General features: G+C 68.1%; 1 protein-coding gene across 3 annotated transcripts in view; it reads right to left on the reverse strand.

Annotated features, from left to right (window-relative positions):
• Positions 1 to 12,897, reverse strand: part of SLC12A5 (solute carrier family 12 member 5) — a 32,000-nt gene that overhangs the window by 17,371 nt on the left and 1,732 nt on the right. For 2 of the 3 annotated variants that reach the window (XM_065031994.1, XM_065031996.1), the window contains exons 2-3: positions 515 to 609; positions 133 to 264 (exon numbers count right to left, since the gene is read on the reverse strand). In XM_065031994.1, coding sequence (XP_064888066.1) covers positions 133 to 264; positions 515 to 609 — 227 coding nt within the window. Of the gene's footprint in view, positions 1 to 132; positions 265 to 514; positions 610 to 7,578; positions 7,851 to 12,897 lie in introns of those variants that run through there. The other variant, XM_065031995.1, reaches the window with a different exon arrangement.

The following is a 12,897-nucleotide window of genomic DNA, read 5'->3' on the forward strand; positions in this document are numbered from 1 at the left end:
CTGGCAGAGGAAAAGGGGTCCTGTTCCTGCAGTGCAGCCAGAGACCCTGGGTGACACAACCCCCTGACAGGGGCCAAGGTACCTGGCTGTCCCCAGGGCAGCCTGTGGCCACGTCCCTTCCGTGTCTCGTACCTGCACTGGCTTCTTCTTGCCCCCGTCATTGTTCTCAGCCTCCTCGTGCTCCCGGCTGCCCTGTGGCAGGTTGGTGTAGTTGGCCAGCCCACTCAGCAGGGACGAGACCATGGGGCTTGTGTCCATCTCCTCCTGCGGAGAGCAGAGCCCCAAGCAATGAGGGCAGTCCCTCGGGACCCCAGCCAGCCCTGGGACATGATGACTTTGCCAGTTGCCACCCCACTGCCAGCCCTGCTGGGCACAGCTGTGGCAGTGGGGAGACCCTGGTCTGTGGGTCCAGGGTGTCATGGTGCCCAGGGCGCAGGTCAGGGTGTGGTGGGCCAGCTGACCAGCTTGGCCCCCTCCCAGGGACCCTCCCTGCCTGGCCGCCCACGTGCCCTACCTCGAAGAGGGCCATGTTCTTGCCATCATACTCTTTGCCCTTCTCCAGGTCCGTGCTGTTGATGAAGGGGCTGCTCTCCTTAGGGTTGCCATCACCTGCAGAGATGCCACCAGGTCAGCCAGGCAGCCCCGGCCCATGCCAGGAGAGCATCTGCGCTGCGGGGCTGCAGCCAAGGGGTCACAGCTGCACCCCAGCTCTCACAGGAGGGCTGCCACAGCCTTGGGCATTGTGCTCACACCTGATCCCAGGACAGGTGATGGCAGCCCCTGTGTCCCAGCTGCCAGCATCACCTCTTGTGCAAGGCACGGACAGGGGCCGCCTGTCTCCAGGAGCCACGTGCCACCCTGGCGCGTGCACCCACCGGAGCGCATCCGCGCAGTGAGCTGAGCAGTGTGGATCCAGGGGGAATCCTCCCGGCAGGACGACTGGCAGCAATAACTCACAGCACAGGGCAGGTGAGGGGGCAGGATCTGGCCAGCTGCTCAGTGCAGGACGGTCCCGGCATGGTGCCTGGGAACATGGGCAAGCAGCTGGATGTCTGGTCCTGCTCCCCAGCATGCACCACAGGAGCAGGGGCTGTGGCCTTGCTGGCTGTGCCACAAGGTGTGGAGGCGTCCAGCGGTGCTGCCAGCTGAAGCAGGTGCTGCTGCTCTGCCGGGGCAGAGAAGCCACCTGCAGTGACACAGAGCCTGCAATGCTGCTGGGACAGGGCCGCGGCTGCTTGCTGCATTAACAACGTTGTGCAGAAGAAACCTGGAGTCGGCTTAATAGCAAGGAAAACAGCCGAGCTGCAGAGCAGCAGAAATAAATCAGGCTGGAAATGGAGCAGCAGTGAAGATAGTGCCACGGGACTGGCACAGCCCTGAGTGGAGGCCCAGAAGGCACAGGGGCAGGGGCTGCAGAGGGCCGGGGAGCCAAAGGACAAGGTGCTGGGCAAAGCAACAGCCCCCACAGCACAGGGAAACCTGAGCAGGCAGGCCTGGTGCCCAGCCCTGGGCGGGAGGAGAGGGGTTTCCCATGCACCCATTCCCAGCACCACGGCCCTGCAGCCAGGGCAGCTGCACAGCCTGTGGCAGCAGCACTGCCAAGCAGGTTGCCTGCATGGACAGGCTTATGGACCTGCTCCGCACCCTGGGCACAGGGCAAGAGCTGTCCCCTCTGACAGCCTTGAGTACAGAACTCAGGAGCGCCCATGGGCACAGGGACAGCACAGGGGCCACCTGTGGGCGAGGGCGACATGGCCACCCACGCACTGTGACTGTCCTGGGACAGACCCCAGCCACCGTTTGGAGCAGCCTGGTCCTTTGAAGACCGCCTGCCTCCTGCCAGTTGACTCATATTTGGCATCCTGGGAGCCGGTTTGCCTGTGTGTGGTGGTGATTCACCATCTGCAATTTCCCCAGCGGATGTGGTGCTCCTGGCTGACCAGGGGGCGTAGCCCCAAGCACCACAGGTGATACCGACCCACAAGGTAACCCCGCATTTCCCATTGGTCCCCAGCCTCCTCTGGTGCAGGGCAGTGGGGTGGTAGTGTCCCTGACGGCTCAGGTAAACTGCAGGACAGAGCCCACAGGCTCCTGTGCAGGAATGGCCTTGGCGGCAGCACACAGACACCCTGGTCTGCAGGTCTGGCCAGACTCACTCCAGGGCCCCCTTGGGCACACGCCCGGTGCCACATGTTGCACCACTGGCATGTGCCCAGCCCCATGTCACCCACTGAAGGGTGCATGGGGGGTTCTCAGTCCGGACCCAATGTGTTCCTTTCTCCGGTTTTGTCTAAGGCGATGCTCCCAGTGCTCGTTAGGTAACAGCAGCAGCACAGGTTGTCCACTGCCTGCTCACTGTGGCTCTCGCCCACATGTGGCTCCAGGGACTGTGTGCATGTGAGATGTCCACTATGAAAATGAGGATGCCCTGCAGGCTGATGGCGGGGCTCATCCCCAGCACAACGGGCACGAGGGCACAGGACCAGGGGAGGCCAGAGCCCATCCCACCCACTGGGACCGAGCAGGACTGGGCGGCACCTTGGGGGCTGTGCTTGTAGCCTGGCGATGCCCGGGGACCCCCCCGGGAGAGTGGAGCCCACAGGGGCCTCGCCTCACCGCCTGGTACCCGGCCGACGACATCACCGTGCTGGTTTCCATGGCAACGCCGAGCCACGGCCGCCTCGGCTCCCGCTCTTATGTAACGGCGCAGGCGACCGGACGACGGCCCCGCGCGGATCCGCGCCCCGGCCCCGGCCCGGCCCCAGCCCGCCCGACCCGGCGGGCCGGCACTGCCCGGCTCCGCACGGCAGACACCAGCAGCACCCGGCGTGCCGGCCGGCACCACAACAGCACCCAAACCTTGCCGCCCCTCCACCCAGCGCCGGCACCGCCCGTCCCCGGCACCGCAGGGACGTTGCGCGGGCACTGCTCGGGCCGGCCCGGGAAACGGTAGCCCGTCGCCCGGCGGTGCCGTCGGCAAGATCGGCACCGGGAGAGGCCCCGAACTGGAGAGAGGTGGGGACACGGGGACCCCCTGCCACCCGCCTCGCCCCTGGCCCCGCAGGCTGGAAGGAGTTAAGTGCCAGGGCCGCGGGGTCCCAGGTGACGATGCGCTCCCCGCTCCATTTTGCCGCAGAGGGGCTGGTGCAGCATCTCCCCGGCAGCTGCCACAGGATTTGTGTGTCTGTGAAGGCAGAGGCAGCCAGGGCCACCGCAGCCCGCCCCGGGCAGGCTTCGCCCCGTCCCCACCCGCCACTGCCACGGCCGGTCCCAGCCCAGCCTTGGGGACCCGCGGGACACTGCCAGCTCCCCCTGAGTCCCCCCAGCGCGCGCCGAGTCTGCAGGTGCCCCGCTCCCTCCACACAGCCCGAGGACGGGTGGCAGCGAGGCAGGAGCGCAGGACGGGACGGGGCAGCCCGACGCGAGGGAGGTGGCGTGAGCGGAGCCGAGCCGAGCCGTGCCAGGCTTCGATCCGGGCGCACAGCCGCCCCCCTCCCCAGGGATCACTCAACATGAATCGGCCTTTTAATTTGCCGCGGCGGCTGGAAGGGCTAGCGGCGGGATTGCTGGCAGGAACCCGCAGCCCCGCTGTGGGCATCGCTCAGCCCCGCTCACGGCAGGCTTACCACTAGCCCTGTCTGCCCGGGGCATCCCAAAGCCGGCCCCGCTGCCCGCCCGGGAGCCTGGGGACCCCAAAGCCGAGGGACCGTCCCTGCCCCCCCGGGAGCTCGCTCACCCCAACAGGGCAGCTCTCGGGCTGCAGCACCCGCCACAATGTGATCTCCTCCTGGCTTTTACTCAGCCCTAAATTGGGTTGGGAAGCGTCATGTCCCTTCTCCCAAATCCTCCCTAATCGCTTTACATGGCGCAGGGCACCGAGCACTGGCTGGGGGAGCCCAGGCAGCCAAACCCTACAGGCTAATTAACCAGAGCTGATGCCGGGGCTGCTGCCTGCTCCCGCCTGGCCGCGGCCAGCCTGTCCCCTCCATGGCACACCAGCAGGGCCGGATTCCTCTCAGCCACCGCGCACGGTGAGCCCTGGCCAGGGACATCAGGCTCTGGGGCTGCGGTGCCGGCTGGGGGGAGCACCGGGCAAGAGGAGACAGGCGAGGGCAGCCCCAGCCCCACACCCACCCTGTGCCTCCGTTATGCTCCTGCAGAGCCCCAGGGCCTGCAGGCACAGGGGTGTCCTGGCACAGGGGTGCTGACAGCTCAGGGACCTCCTGCACTGGCCCCTCCGCACCCCAGGGGTAGCAGCAGTGTGGTGGCTGCTTATGGCGCCTGGGGACGCCCCGGGACACTCCTGGAGGCGCACAGGGCACCTTGAATTTGCCAGAATGCTTGACAGCACTGGCTGGCAATCAGCCTCCTCCCGCCCCCTGGGGCTCTGCCTGTGGCGGCAAGGAGCACCCCAGGGTGACCCCAGCAGCCCAGCGAGCACACAGGCAAGCACGTGGCCCTGGCTGATGTTCCCAGTTTCTGCTGTTTTGCAGGAGCTGCAGGACAGGGAAGACATGGTGCTGTTTTGTCACCCCCAGCCACCAAAGGGACTTGGCTGCACATCCACTGTTGGATGTGCTCTGGGTTGCTGGCCTGGCGATGCCTAAGGCAGATGGGGATGGCCAAGGGGCTCCTATGGTGGCTGGCACGTCTGCTCCCACCCAGGCTTCCTTCTCCCCTGAGCAAGGGTATCTGCCAGCTGCTCCGGTAGGGTAACCCGCAGAGAGGCCACAGAGCACCAGCAGTCCCTGCAGAGGCAGGGACCACTGGTAGCCGGAGCAGCACTGGCTCATGCTGGCAGCACGTGCAGCAGTGCCAGCTCCTGGATGCAGCGCAGTGGTGGGGTGGGATGGGGTGGGGATGGGTGGGATGCTTCTCCTGTCCCAGGGCTGTGCTTTGCCCCTCTAGCTGGTGGGCACAGCGAATGGCCTTTTGCACTGGATTCTTTCACTGCCTGACCCAAATGGGAGCAACTGCTACTTCAGACCTATCCTCTTCCTTCCTAAACCCGGGATTATCCTCCCTTTGATCTGCCGGCCCTGCAGGCGCAGGATTTCCAGCACAGGCGCTTTGGCTGGCTGCATTTAAACAGCTTCCCAGATTCCCCAACAGCCCGAACTCTGCCTTGGAAATGGCCACGAACACAAGCTCCAGCAAAGCCTCCCAGTCCCAGGTCTGTGCTCCTTGGGCAGCCCAGTGCCTCCAGGCTGGAGCACCAGCATGGCAGCCTGCAGTGGGGCTGCAACTGACCTTTCCACACCCCCAAACAGAGCGATGTAAGCTGCCAGCCTGGACAGCGTGGACAGCAGCACTGCTTGCTCCCCGCCACCTCCCCAGAGGGTCTGCCACCAGCCCAACCCTCACCAGGCTGCCAGGACTGGAGCCCTTCCAGCCCTTGTCATGGAGCTCTCACAGGCTGTCCAGAGCAGGTCCTGGGCAGGGACACTGCTTGGCCTTTCTGACAGATATGGCCTAAGTGGCACTGGGGCTTCAGTAGCTTCACTGGGCTCTGCAAGTTGCCAGACGGCCAGTGCTGGAGAAGCCAGGATGCACGCGGCTGATCCTCACTGGTATGCAACAGCTCTGCCACCCCCTGGGGTGTCCATGGTCCCTCAGACAATCCCATGCAAGGCACTCAGTGAGACTCTTGGCAGGGGAGGCAATCGACCCCCCTGCAGCAGCTGTCCTTGGCATGTGTGCGGGGGCTCTGCCATGCCCCTCCCTGCACATGCTCCCCTGCTCTTCCAAGCCCCCAAGGGCCTCCGCCACCTCCAGCCTCACAGGGTGCCATCTCACCTGGCCCCAATTAGGGGACAGTCTGCCTGATCCATCCCTAGTGGCACCGTGTCCAGCCCTCCTGCTAGACCCCAGCAAGGCAGAAACGCCTGCTGCTGTGCCACTGGCACTGCTGCGATGGAAATGCAGCGAGTGGGATGGATCCTGGTACTGCAGAGGGCAAGGGGAGGGTGACATCCCAGGGAAGGGCAAAACCAGAGGCCAGCTCGGCTCCCTCCAGCCCAGCAAGGTGCCCCCAGAAGACTCCTGCCAGCCCTGACCTTGAGTAGCACCATGAATAAACAAGCAAATAAACAGGCTCAGGTCCACGGAGCAGAGCAAACACCAAAAGCCTCTTGGTGGCTGTGCCCAGAGCCTCAATGCAGACATCTGGGGACTTCTGCAGTGACTGCCAGAGCCAGTTGTCCCCTCGCAGCCCTCCTGGCTGGGGCTTTCAACCGATTTTGCAAGGGGACCTGTCAAGAGAACCTGGTGACGGGCTGCAGGGGGTCAGAGAGGCACTGCAGGTGCCCTCGGGCACATCGCTGCATTTCCCTGGCGCCGACCCATCCCTGTGCCCGACAGAAGCACCTGCAGGAGAGGCTGCTGCGCTGCCCCGGGTGCCTGCGTGCCTGGGGCGGGACGTGACCCTGCAGGGACCCCAGGACCCTCTGCAGCAGCTCGGCTGTTAGCGGGTGCCCCGGGGAGAGCTCAGCCTAAAGTACCAGCAGTCGGGCGGCTGCTGTCAGGGCCTGGCGGCCCCATAACCCGCGGGGCTGCAGTCCCGGCCCGTCGCCCGCCGTTCGCAGCGGCCCTGCCCGCCTGCACTGCGCCGGGGCTGCAACGGGCCCGGCCGGGGTGGGCAGGAAACGGCCCAGCTCCGGCTGGCAGCGCACGGTACAAGCGGGTCTGAGCGGAGCGGTCCCGGGCCGAGCGGCTCTGGCGGCCCCGGAGCAGGGCCCGGGCGGCCGCTTCAGCACCGCGGACAGCGGCGGCGGCCCTGGAGAGGGCGGTGGATACGGGGGCGCGGCGGGGGGGGGGCGGCTGCCGGGGATGGGGGGCGGCAGCACGGAGGAATGGGGGGGCGGCTGTCGGGATGGGGGAGCCGGTAGCGGAGGTAGGGAGCCGGTAGGGAGGGATGGGGGGGCGGCAGCCGGAGATGGGGGGGCGGCAGCAGGGAGGGCTGGGGGGGCGGCAGCGGGGATGGGGGAGGCGCTAAAGAGGAATGGGGAGGAGGTGGTCGCGGGGGGCGGGTGGCGGCAGCCGGGCGCGGGGTCCCCTCCGGGGGTCCCGGGCTGGCGGGAGCGGGCCGGTGCAGCGGCCGCCGGGGACCGCTCGGGAGAGGGCGGGTGCCGGCGCCCGGCGCGATCGCCCAGGGCGCAGCCCGCAACCCCCGTCCGGGAGGAGGCTCCCCGATAAGCCCCGGGTACGGTTCGGCTCTGCCGCGGCCGCTGCTCCAGCCGCTCCGCCGTTTCCCGGGGCTGCCGCAGCGGCGGGAGAGGGGTCGGGGCTGCGCGGAGGCGCCCGCCGCGGGGAGCCGCAGCCGCGGGTCGGCAGCGGGAGCGAGCAGCCCCGCACCGCCCGCCGCAGCCCCGCGGGGCCGCGGACCAAGAGCCGCCGTCGCGGGCGGTGGCGGTGCTGCCCGCCTGCTCCGCGGTGGGGTCCGGCGGCCGCGGCACCCCCAGCCTCCGCAGCCCCCGGCTCCGCGCCGCCTCTGCCACCCGCTCGGCGCCGAGCCCCGACCCCCAGCCCGGCGGGAGCGGTAGCCACGGGCTCTCCCGGTCCCGGTCCCCGATTCCTCACCTTGGCTAGCGCCGCCGTCGCCGTCCTCGCAGTCGGCCAGGTTGTTCAGCATGGCGCCGGCTGCCCGCGGCCGCACGCTGCTGCCCGGGAGCTGCGAGCACCGCGCTCCGCAGCCAGCCGCGTCCCCGCGCCGCCCCCCGCCGCCGCTGGGAGGGGGCTGCAGTGCGGAGGCGCCCGGGCTCTCGGCTCAGTGCTGCCGGCGGAGCCCAACCCGGCCGCTCACTTCATCACGTATGCAGGAGGCATTGCCCCCGCCGCTGTGGGGAGGGGAGCAGCGGCGGGGGGAGGGCGCGAAGCGGAGCGCACGCCGCCTCCCGGCGGAGTCAGGCGGGGGGAGGAACTAGGGCACGGCAGCGCTGCGGGCCCGGCTGGCGCGGGCGGGACGGCCCCGCACCGGGCCCCGCACTGACCCCACACCCCGCCGCCAGCCCCGCACCGGCCACCGGCGAACCCCGGGACCGAGCACCCGGTTCGAGGTGTGCAGTGGGGCAGACCCAGCGCCTGTGGGCCCCACGCATCCCCAAGGGACGCTGAGGCCTGGGGTCAGGGCAACACGGGCAGTCGCAGCTCGGACCTGGGTAGTGCCAGCCACACCGAGGATCCCTCTGCAGGCAGCAGGGCCCCGGCCGGGGGCGAGGTCCCCCTGCCCCAGCAGCAGGACTGGCCTGCAGCCACCGTCATCCAAGCCCACCCTGCAGAGAAGAGGGGTGGCCAGACCACCCGGCAGTAGGGCCAGCAGTCCGGCAGAAGCTGCAGCAGCCCTGCAGAGTGGGAAACGCTGCCCACAGATGGAAGTGTGCTCACCCTGATCCCCCCGGTGTCTCCAGGGGCCAGGGCTCACGACACACCCAGGAACACCCTGGCACAGCTTCCCCTCAGACCTGCAGCCCGGCAGGTTGGGGGCTGACCCTGGAGAAGGGCTACGAAGGGGCCAACCCCCGCGGGCCCCGCTGCCTCCTGCAGAGCACCCTGTCCTCGCAGCTCACTCCCCAGCAGGGCCGCAGGGTTCAGGGCCACGCTCGGGCTGGGGGCTGCTGACAGGACCCTGCACTGACCCCGGGACCGCCTGCAGACCCCCTTCTCTCAAACACTTAATCCGGGAGGAGCCCAGAGTCGGAGCTGGCTGCAGCTGCCGGCATCTCCTCCAGAGCCGGCTGAGATCATGACAGCCCGCTGGCGTTAGTTACTTCTTGACGGCTATAATTAATTGTTTACTTTCTCCTGGTACGGGGCCAGCTGCTCTGCAGCGCAGAGGCTCCCCGGCCCTCACCTTGCAGGGCAGGAGGGCTCGGACCCCTCACAGCAGCCTCACTGGCAGCCCCAGCCCTGCCCTGCCCACTGCAGCCAGGACCCCTGGGCCTGGTGTCCCCAGGGAGCTGCACCAGCACAGCCCCAGCTCCGCGGCAAACCGTGCAGGACAGCCAGCAGGATAGCCAGCACGGGCAGAGTGCTGCCACCCCTGCCTCACTCGGCCTGTGGGTCCCTGTCCCTGCCCAGGACTCTCTGCACCGGCCGTGGGGGGTGGCTGCTCCTGCCCCACCACAGCAGCACCATCCTGTCAGCCCCGCATCCCTCAGCCTTGAGCGGGAGCCAGTGCTGGAGCAAGGGGCTGGCCCGCTCCCAAGGGACGCGACTGCCCCCCCACAGCTGCCTGCACAGACAGGGCTGCAGGCAGGATGCAGTGGGCAGAGCTGCCCTGCCTGGCAGGTTCACGGGGGTCTGCAGAGCCCACCCCTGCACAGGCGCCACGGCTGGGCAGAGGGGCAGCGGGCCGGGGGCTGTGCGGGGGCCAGCCCGCCACAGCGAGTGCCGGGAGGGTGGTTTTGCGCAGGAGGCCGCAGCGCGTGGGCATGGCACAAGAGGGATTTTCCTGCTAAAACAGATGGGGGGAGGGAGCACGTGAAAGACCACTAATCCCCTAATCCCTGGATTATGGCTCCATTTCAGGGACTGGGATTTGCCGGAAGCACAGGGGGGCTACGCTATCAATAACATTTGCTTAGCCCATGCACACCACCATCAGGGGGGCATATTGGGGTGTCCCTGGGGCAGAGGCAGACTGAGGGGTCTCACCCCCCCCAGCACAGCAGTGGCCTAACCCTGGCCTGTGAGTGTGACACCTTGGGACTGGGGTACATGGCCCCAGTCCCACCAGGAGCAAAGAGGCTTGGCATGGCTTGGGCAGTGCCCACGCCTGGGGGCTGCAGGCAGCCCCCACACCAGACCCTTCTCCAGGAAAAGGGGTCTGGCAGGGGAGGCTGCGGGGAGCTTGAGGGCATGGGCAGAGGAACCAGGGATGGAAGGAGGCAGGTGGGTTTCCCTGGGCATGACAGGGAAGATCAGCTGCAAGTGGCCCCAGAGCCTGGGCACAGGCAGGATGCTGGCATGGGGCCAGGCACGGCATCAGTGCCCCACTTAACTGCAAGAGGCTGCCCAGGAATGACGAGGTAGAGCTGCGCAGCTCCTCCGGCAGGCCGAGGAGTTGGCACAGCACAGCTGGACAACCCCTCACAACACCTCTGCACTCCCCCCTGGGATGGAGACTGCTGAGCTGTGTGACACCTCCAAGAGCCAGAGCCATTCCCATACACACACCTCCCCTGCAAACCGCTCTGTATCACTGCAGACCCCACAGAGCTCCCCGAACATGTTGCAGTCTCCCTTGCACCCACCATGCCATGCAGAGCCCAGATGTGGGGAACTGTCCCTGCAGCCTTTCCTAGGGAAGGTGTCCTGGCAGCCGGCTGCAAGCCCTGTCCTGTCCTGTCCTGTCAGCTGCAGTGGTCACACCTCCCATGAGTAAGACACGTGCGGAGATGCTGGGAAACCTCCTGAGGGCACAGAGCGGGCAGCCAGGCAGTAGCCGGCTTGGGAGGCCGGGGCAGCCGTGCTGCAGAGATGCCAGTCAGCACACAGCGATCCCTGGGCACCGTCAGCAGCCTTCCCGATCCCCCACCCTGCCTGGATGGGACATCCTGTGGTCCCAGCTCTGCAGGGTGCTCCCGGCAGCACCAGGGGCTTGAGAACACGAGGCCAGGCAGCCCCCGGGAGAAAGAAAATTTGGGGTGGGAGACACCCTAGGAGGACATGAAGGGAGGGAGGGAGCCCGGAGGCACAGCAGGGCGTGGAGGGCAGCGACGCTTACATGCAACCAGGGGCCATGCAGATGATTTGCATCACAGTGTGCCCTGCACCACTCTGTCCTGCCAGCCCCACGAGCCCAGGGGCACATCCTGCAGCACCTTGGTGGGATGAAGGGGTCTTGCTTGTCCCTGTCCAGACAAGTCAGAGCCCTGCCACCAGCACCAGGGCAAAAACAGACCCTGGAGGTGACACGAGTGCCAGCTGAGACCTGCCACCCGCTTCAGCTGTGGGACAGGATGCGGAGGGAGGGGACAGTGCCCCATGTATTTGTGAGCGGAACACAGGCTGGTGCTGGGAGCTGGTGCAGCTGCCCAAGGCCAAGAGCAGAAGGGCAGCAGTGGGGCAGGGCAGGAGGCCATGAGCTCCTATGTCACAAAATCCCTGCACCACACACAGCTGGCGAGGTGTCCCTGGCTGCCCTATCCAGATGTTTTGCCAGACACGGGGCTGTGGCAGTGAGTGGCTGGGCAGCCTGGCCCAGGAATCAGCCACAGGAGTGAGTCCCTCCCACTGGGCCCCGCTCCCAGGCAGTGCAGCCAAGGAGCCCCCAGGCAGCCCCATGCTGGCTGGAGAGCCCTGGGGACGCCAGGCTACCGCAGCTGAGGGCTGCAGGGCATGGTGCCGGCTGCAGAGCAGCTGCACAGCTATCGCTGGCTGCTCCTGACAGGGTCGGGTGCAGCAGCGCAGCTGGCTGAGTCTCTGGGGTGCCCAGCGTCCCACACAGCACCACTTGCCCAGCCCACATCTCCAGCCCCCAGCACCCCGTGGTGGAGCAGCCCACGGTGGATTCAGTGACACAGACAGGCCTTGGGAAGACACCGCAAGCAGCAGGGGCTTAGGCTGCCTCATTTCCTCCCGGGAGCAGTCCCACAACCCCTGTGCCACGCGGCCCCTCCACAGCGCAGCCCCTTGGTGCTTTTAATGACACCTCCCAAGAGTGGGGGCTGCAGGGGTCCTGCACTGGCACCTCGTGGGGGGTCCTGCCCCATCCTTGCCCCCCATCCTCCCAGGGCGCAGCCACATGGCCAGGACCCAGCCACCACCCAAGCCCACCCTTCTCACGTGTCTACCCTGCCCGGGGCTGGCCCCCAGCACAGCTGCCCCACGCAGTCCTGCCCGCCCCACACAGCCCTGCTACAGCCCCACGGCCTCGCCCGCCCCTGGCAGGTCTGGGCGAGCAGCTGAACCCCCCAAGCATCAGGAGCCGCCGGCAGAGATGACACCGGGCCCGGTTTCCATGGCAACGAGAGAGGCTCCTTAACCAGTTGGTTGCCATGGCGACTGCCGCCGAGCCCGGCTGCCTCGGGACACGGAAGAGCTCCGCTCCAGGGATACCCCGGTGGCCCCCAACTCAGGGCCGCTGCCCCACGGCCAGCGTCCCGGGGCGGCGGGGAAGCTCCAGGGCCAGCGTCCCGGCGGGACCCAGCCCCGCACAGATGGGTCCCGGGGAAGGCCCACCCGAGCCCCCACGCCACGGGTTCTGGGAGAGACCCTCATGCGCGGCGGCCGCAGCCGCCGGGTCCTGCTAACGGCTGCGGGTCGAGGGGCCCGGCGGGGCGGGGCCGGGCGGGGCACACCCACCCGGTAGAGGCCGTAACGGCAGCGCCCCCTGGCGGTAGCGAGGCCCGGCACTGCCCGGGCAGACCCCGCGCAGCCCCCGCACGGCCCCCGCGGCTGCACCGGCCCAACCCCCCGGTCCCGGCCGAGCTGCAGCAGCAACGTGCGCCCGGGCCCAGGAAGTCCCTTCCCACGGCCGCCCGGCAGCCTCAGGTTGGCCCAGCCCGGGTCCGCAGGGGCTGAAACCCCTTCACAGTGCCGGCTGCGTGGGGCCACCCGTGGGCAGAGGCGGCCGGGAGAGGCGGCAGCAAAGCTGCTCCACGGTCCCGCCACGGCGCGAGGAGTGCGGCACCGACCCACCGGGCAGGCTGCCCCTGTGCAGGGTCAGCTGGGAGCGAGGCCCCACGGGGGCCGGGTGGTCCCGCAGCTCCAGCATCTGTGCCGGGTCCCCATGCTGCCGCGGCACGGTGCAGCACAGACGGCTGCAGTCCCCACCTACTCCACCCCGGGACCCACTTCATGGTCCCTGCGTCTCCATCATTGCAGCCCCACTGCCAGCCCCATGCGTGACACTAAGAAGGGCCAAGCAGCACCCAGCACCCACCTTGGACCTGGTTC

Source organism: Columba livia, chromosome 16 (genome assembly GCF_036013475.1).
Source record: "Columba livia isolate bColLiv1 breed racing homer chromosome 16, bColLiv1.pat.W.v2, whole genome shotgun sequence".
NCBI lineage: Eukaryota > Metazoa > Chordata > Aves > Columbiformes > Columbidae > Columba > Columba livia.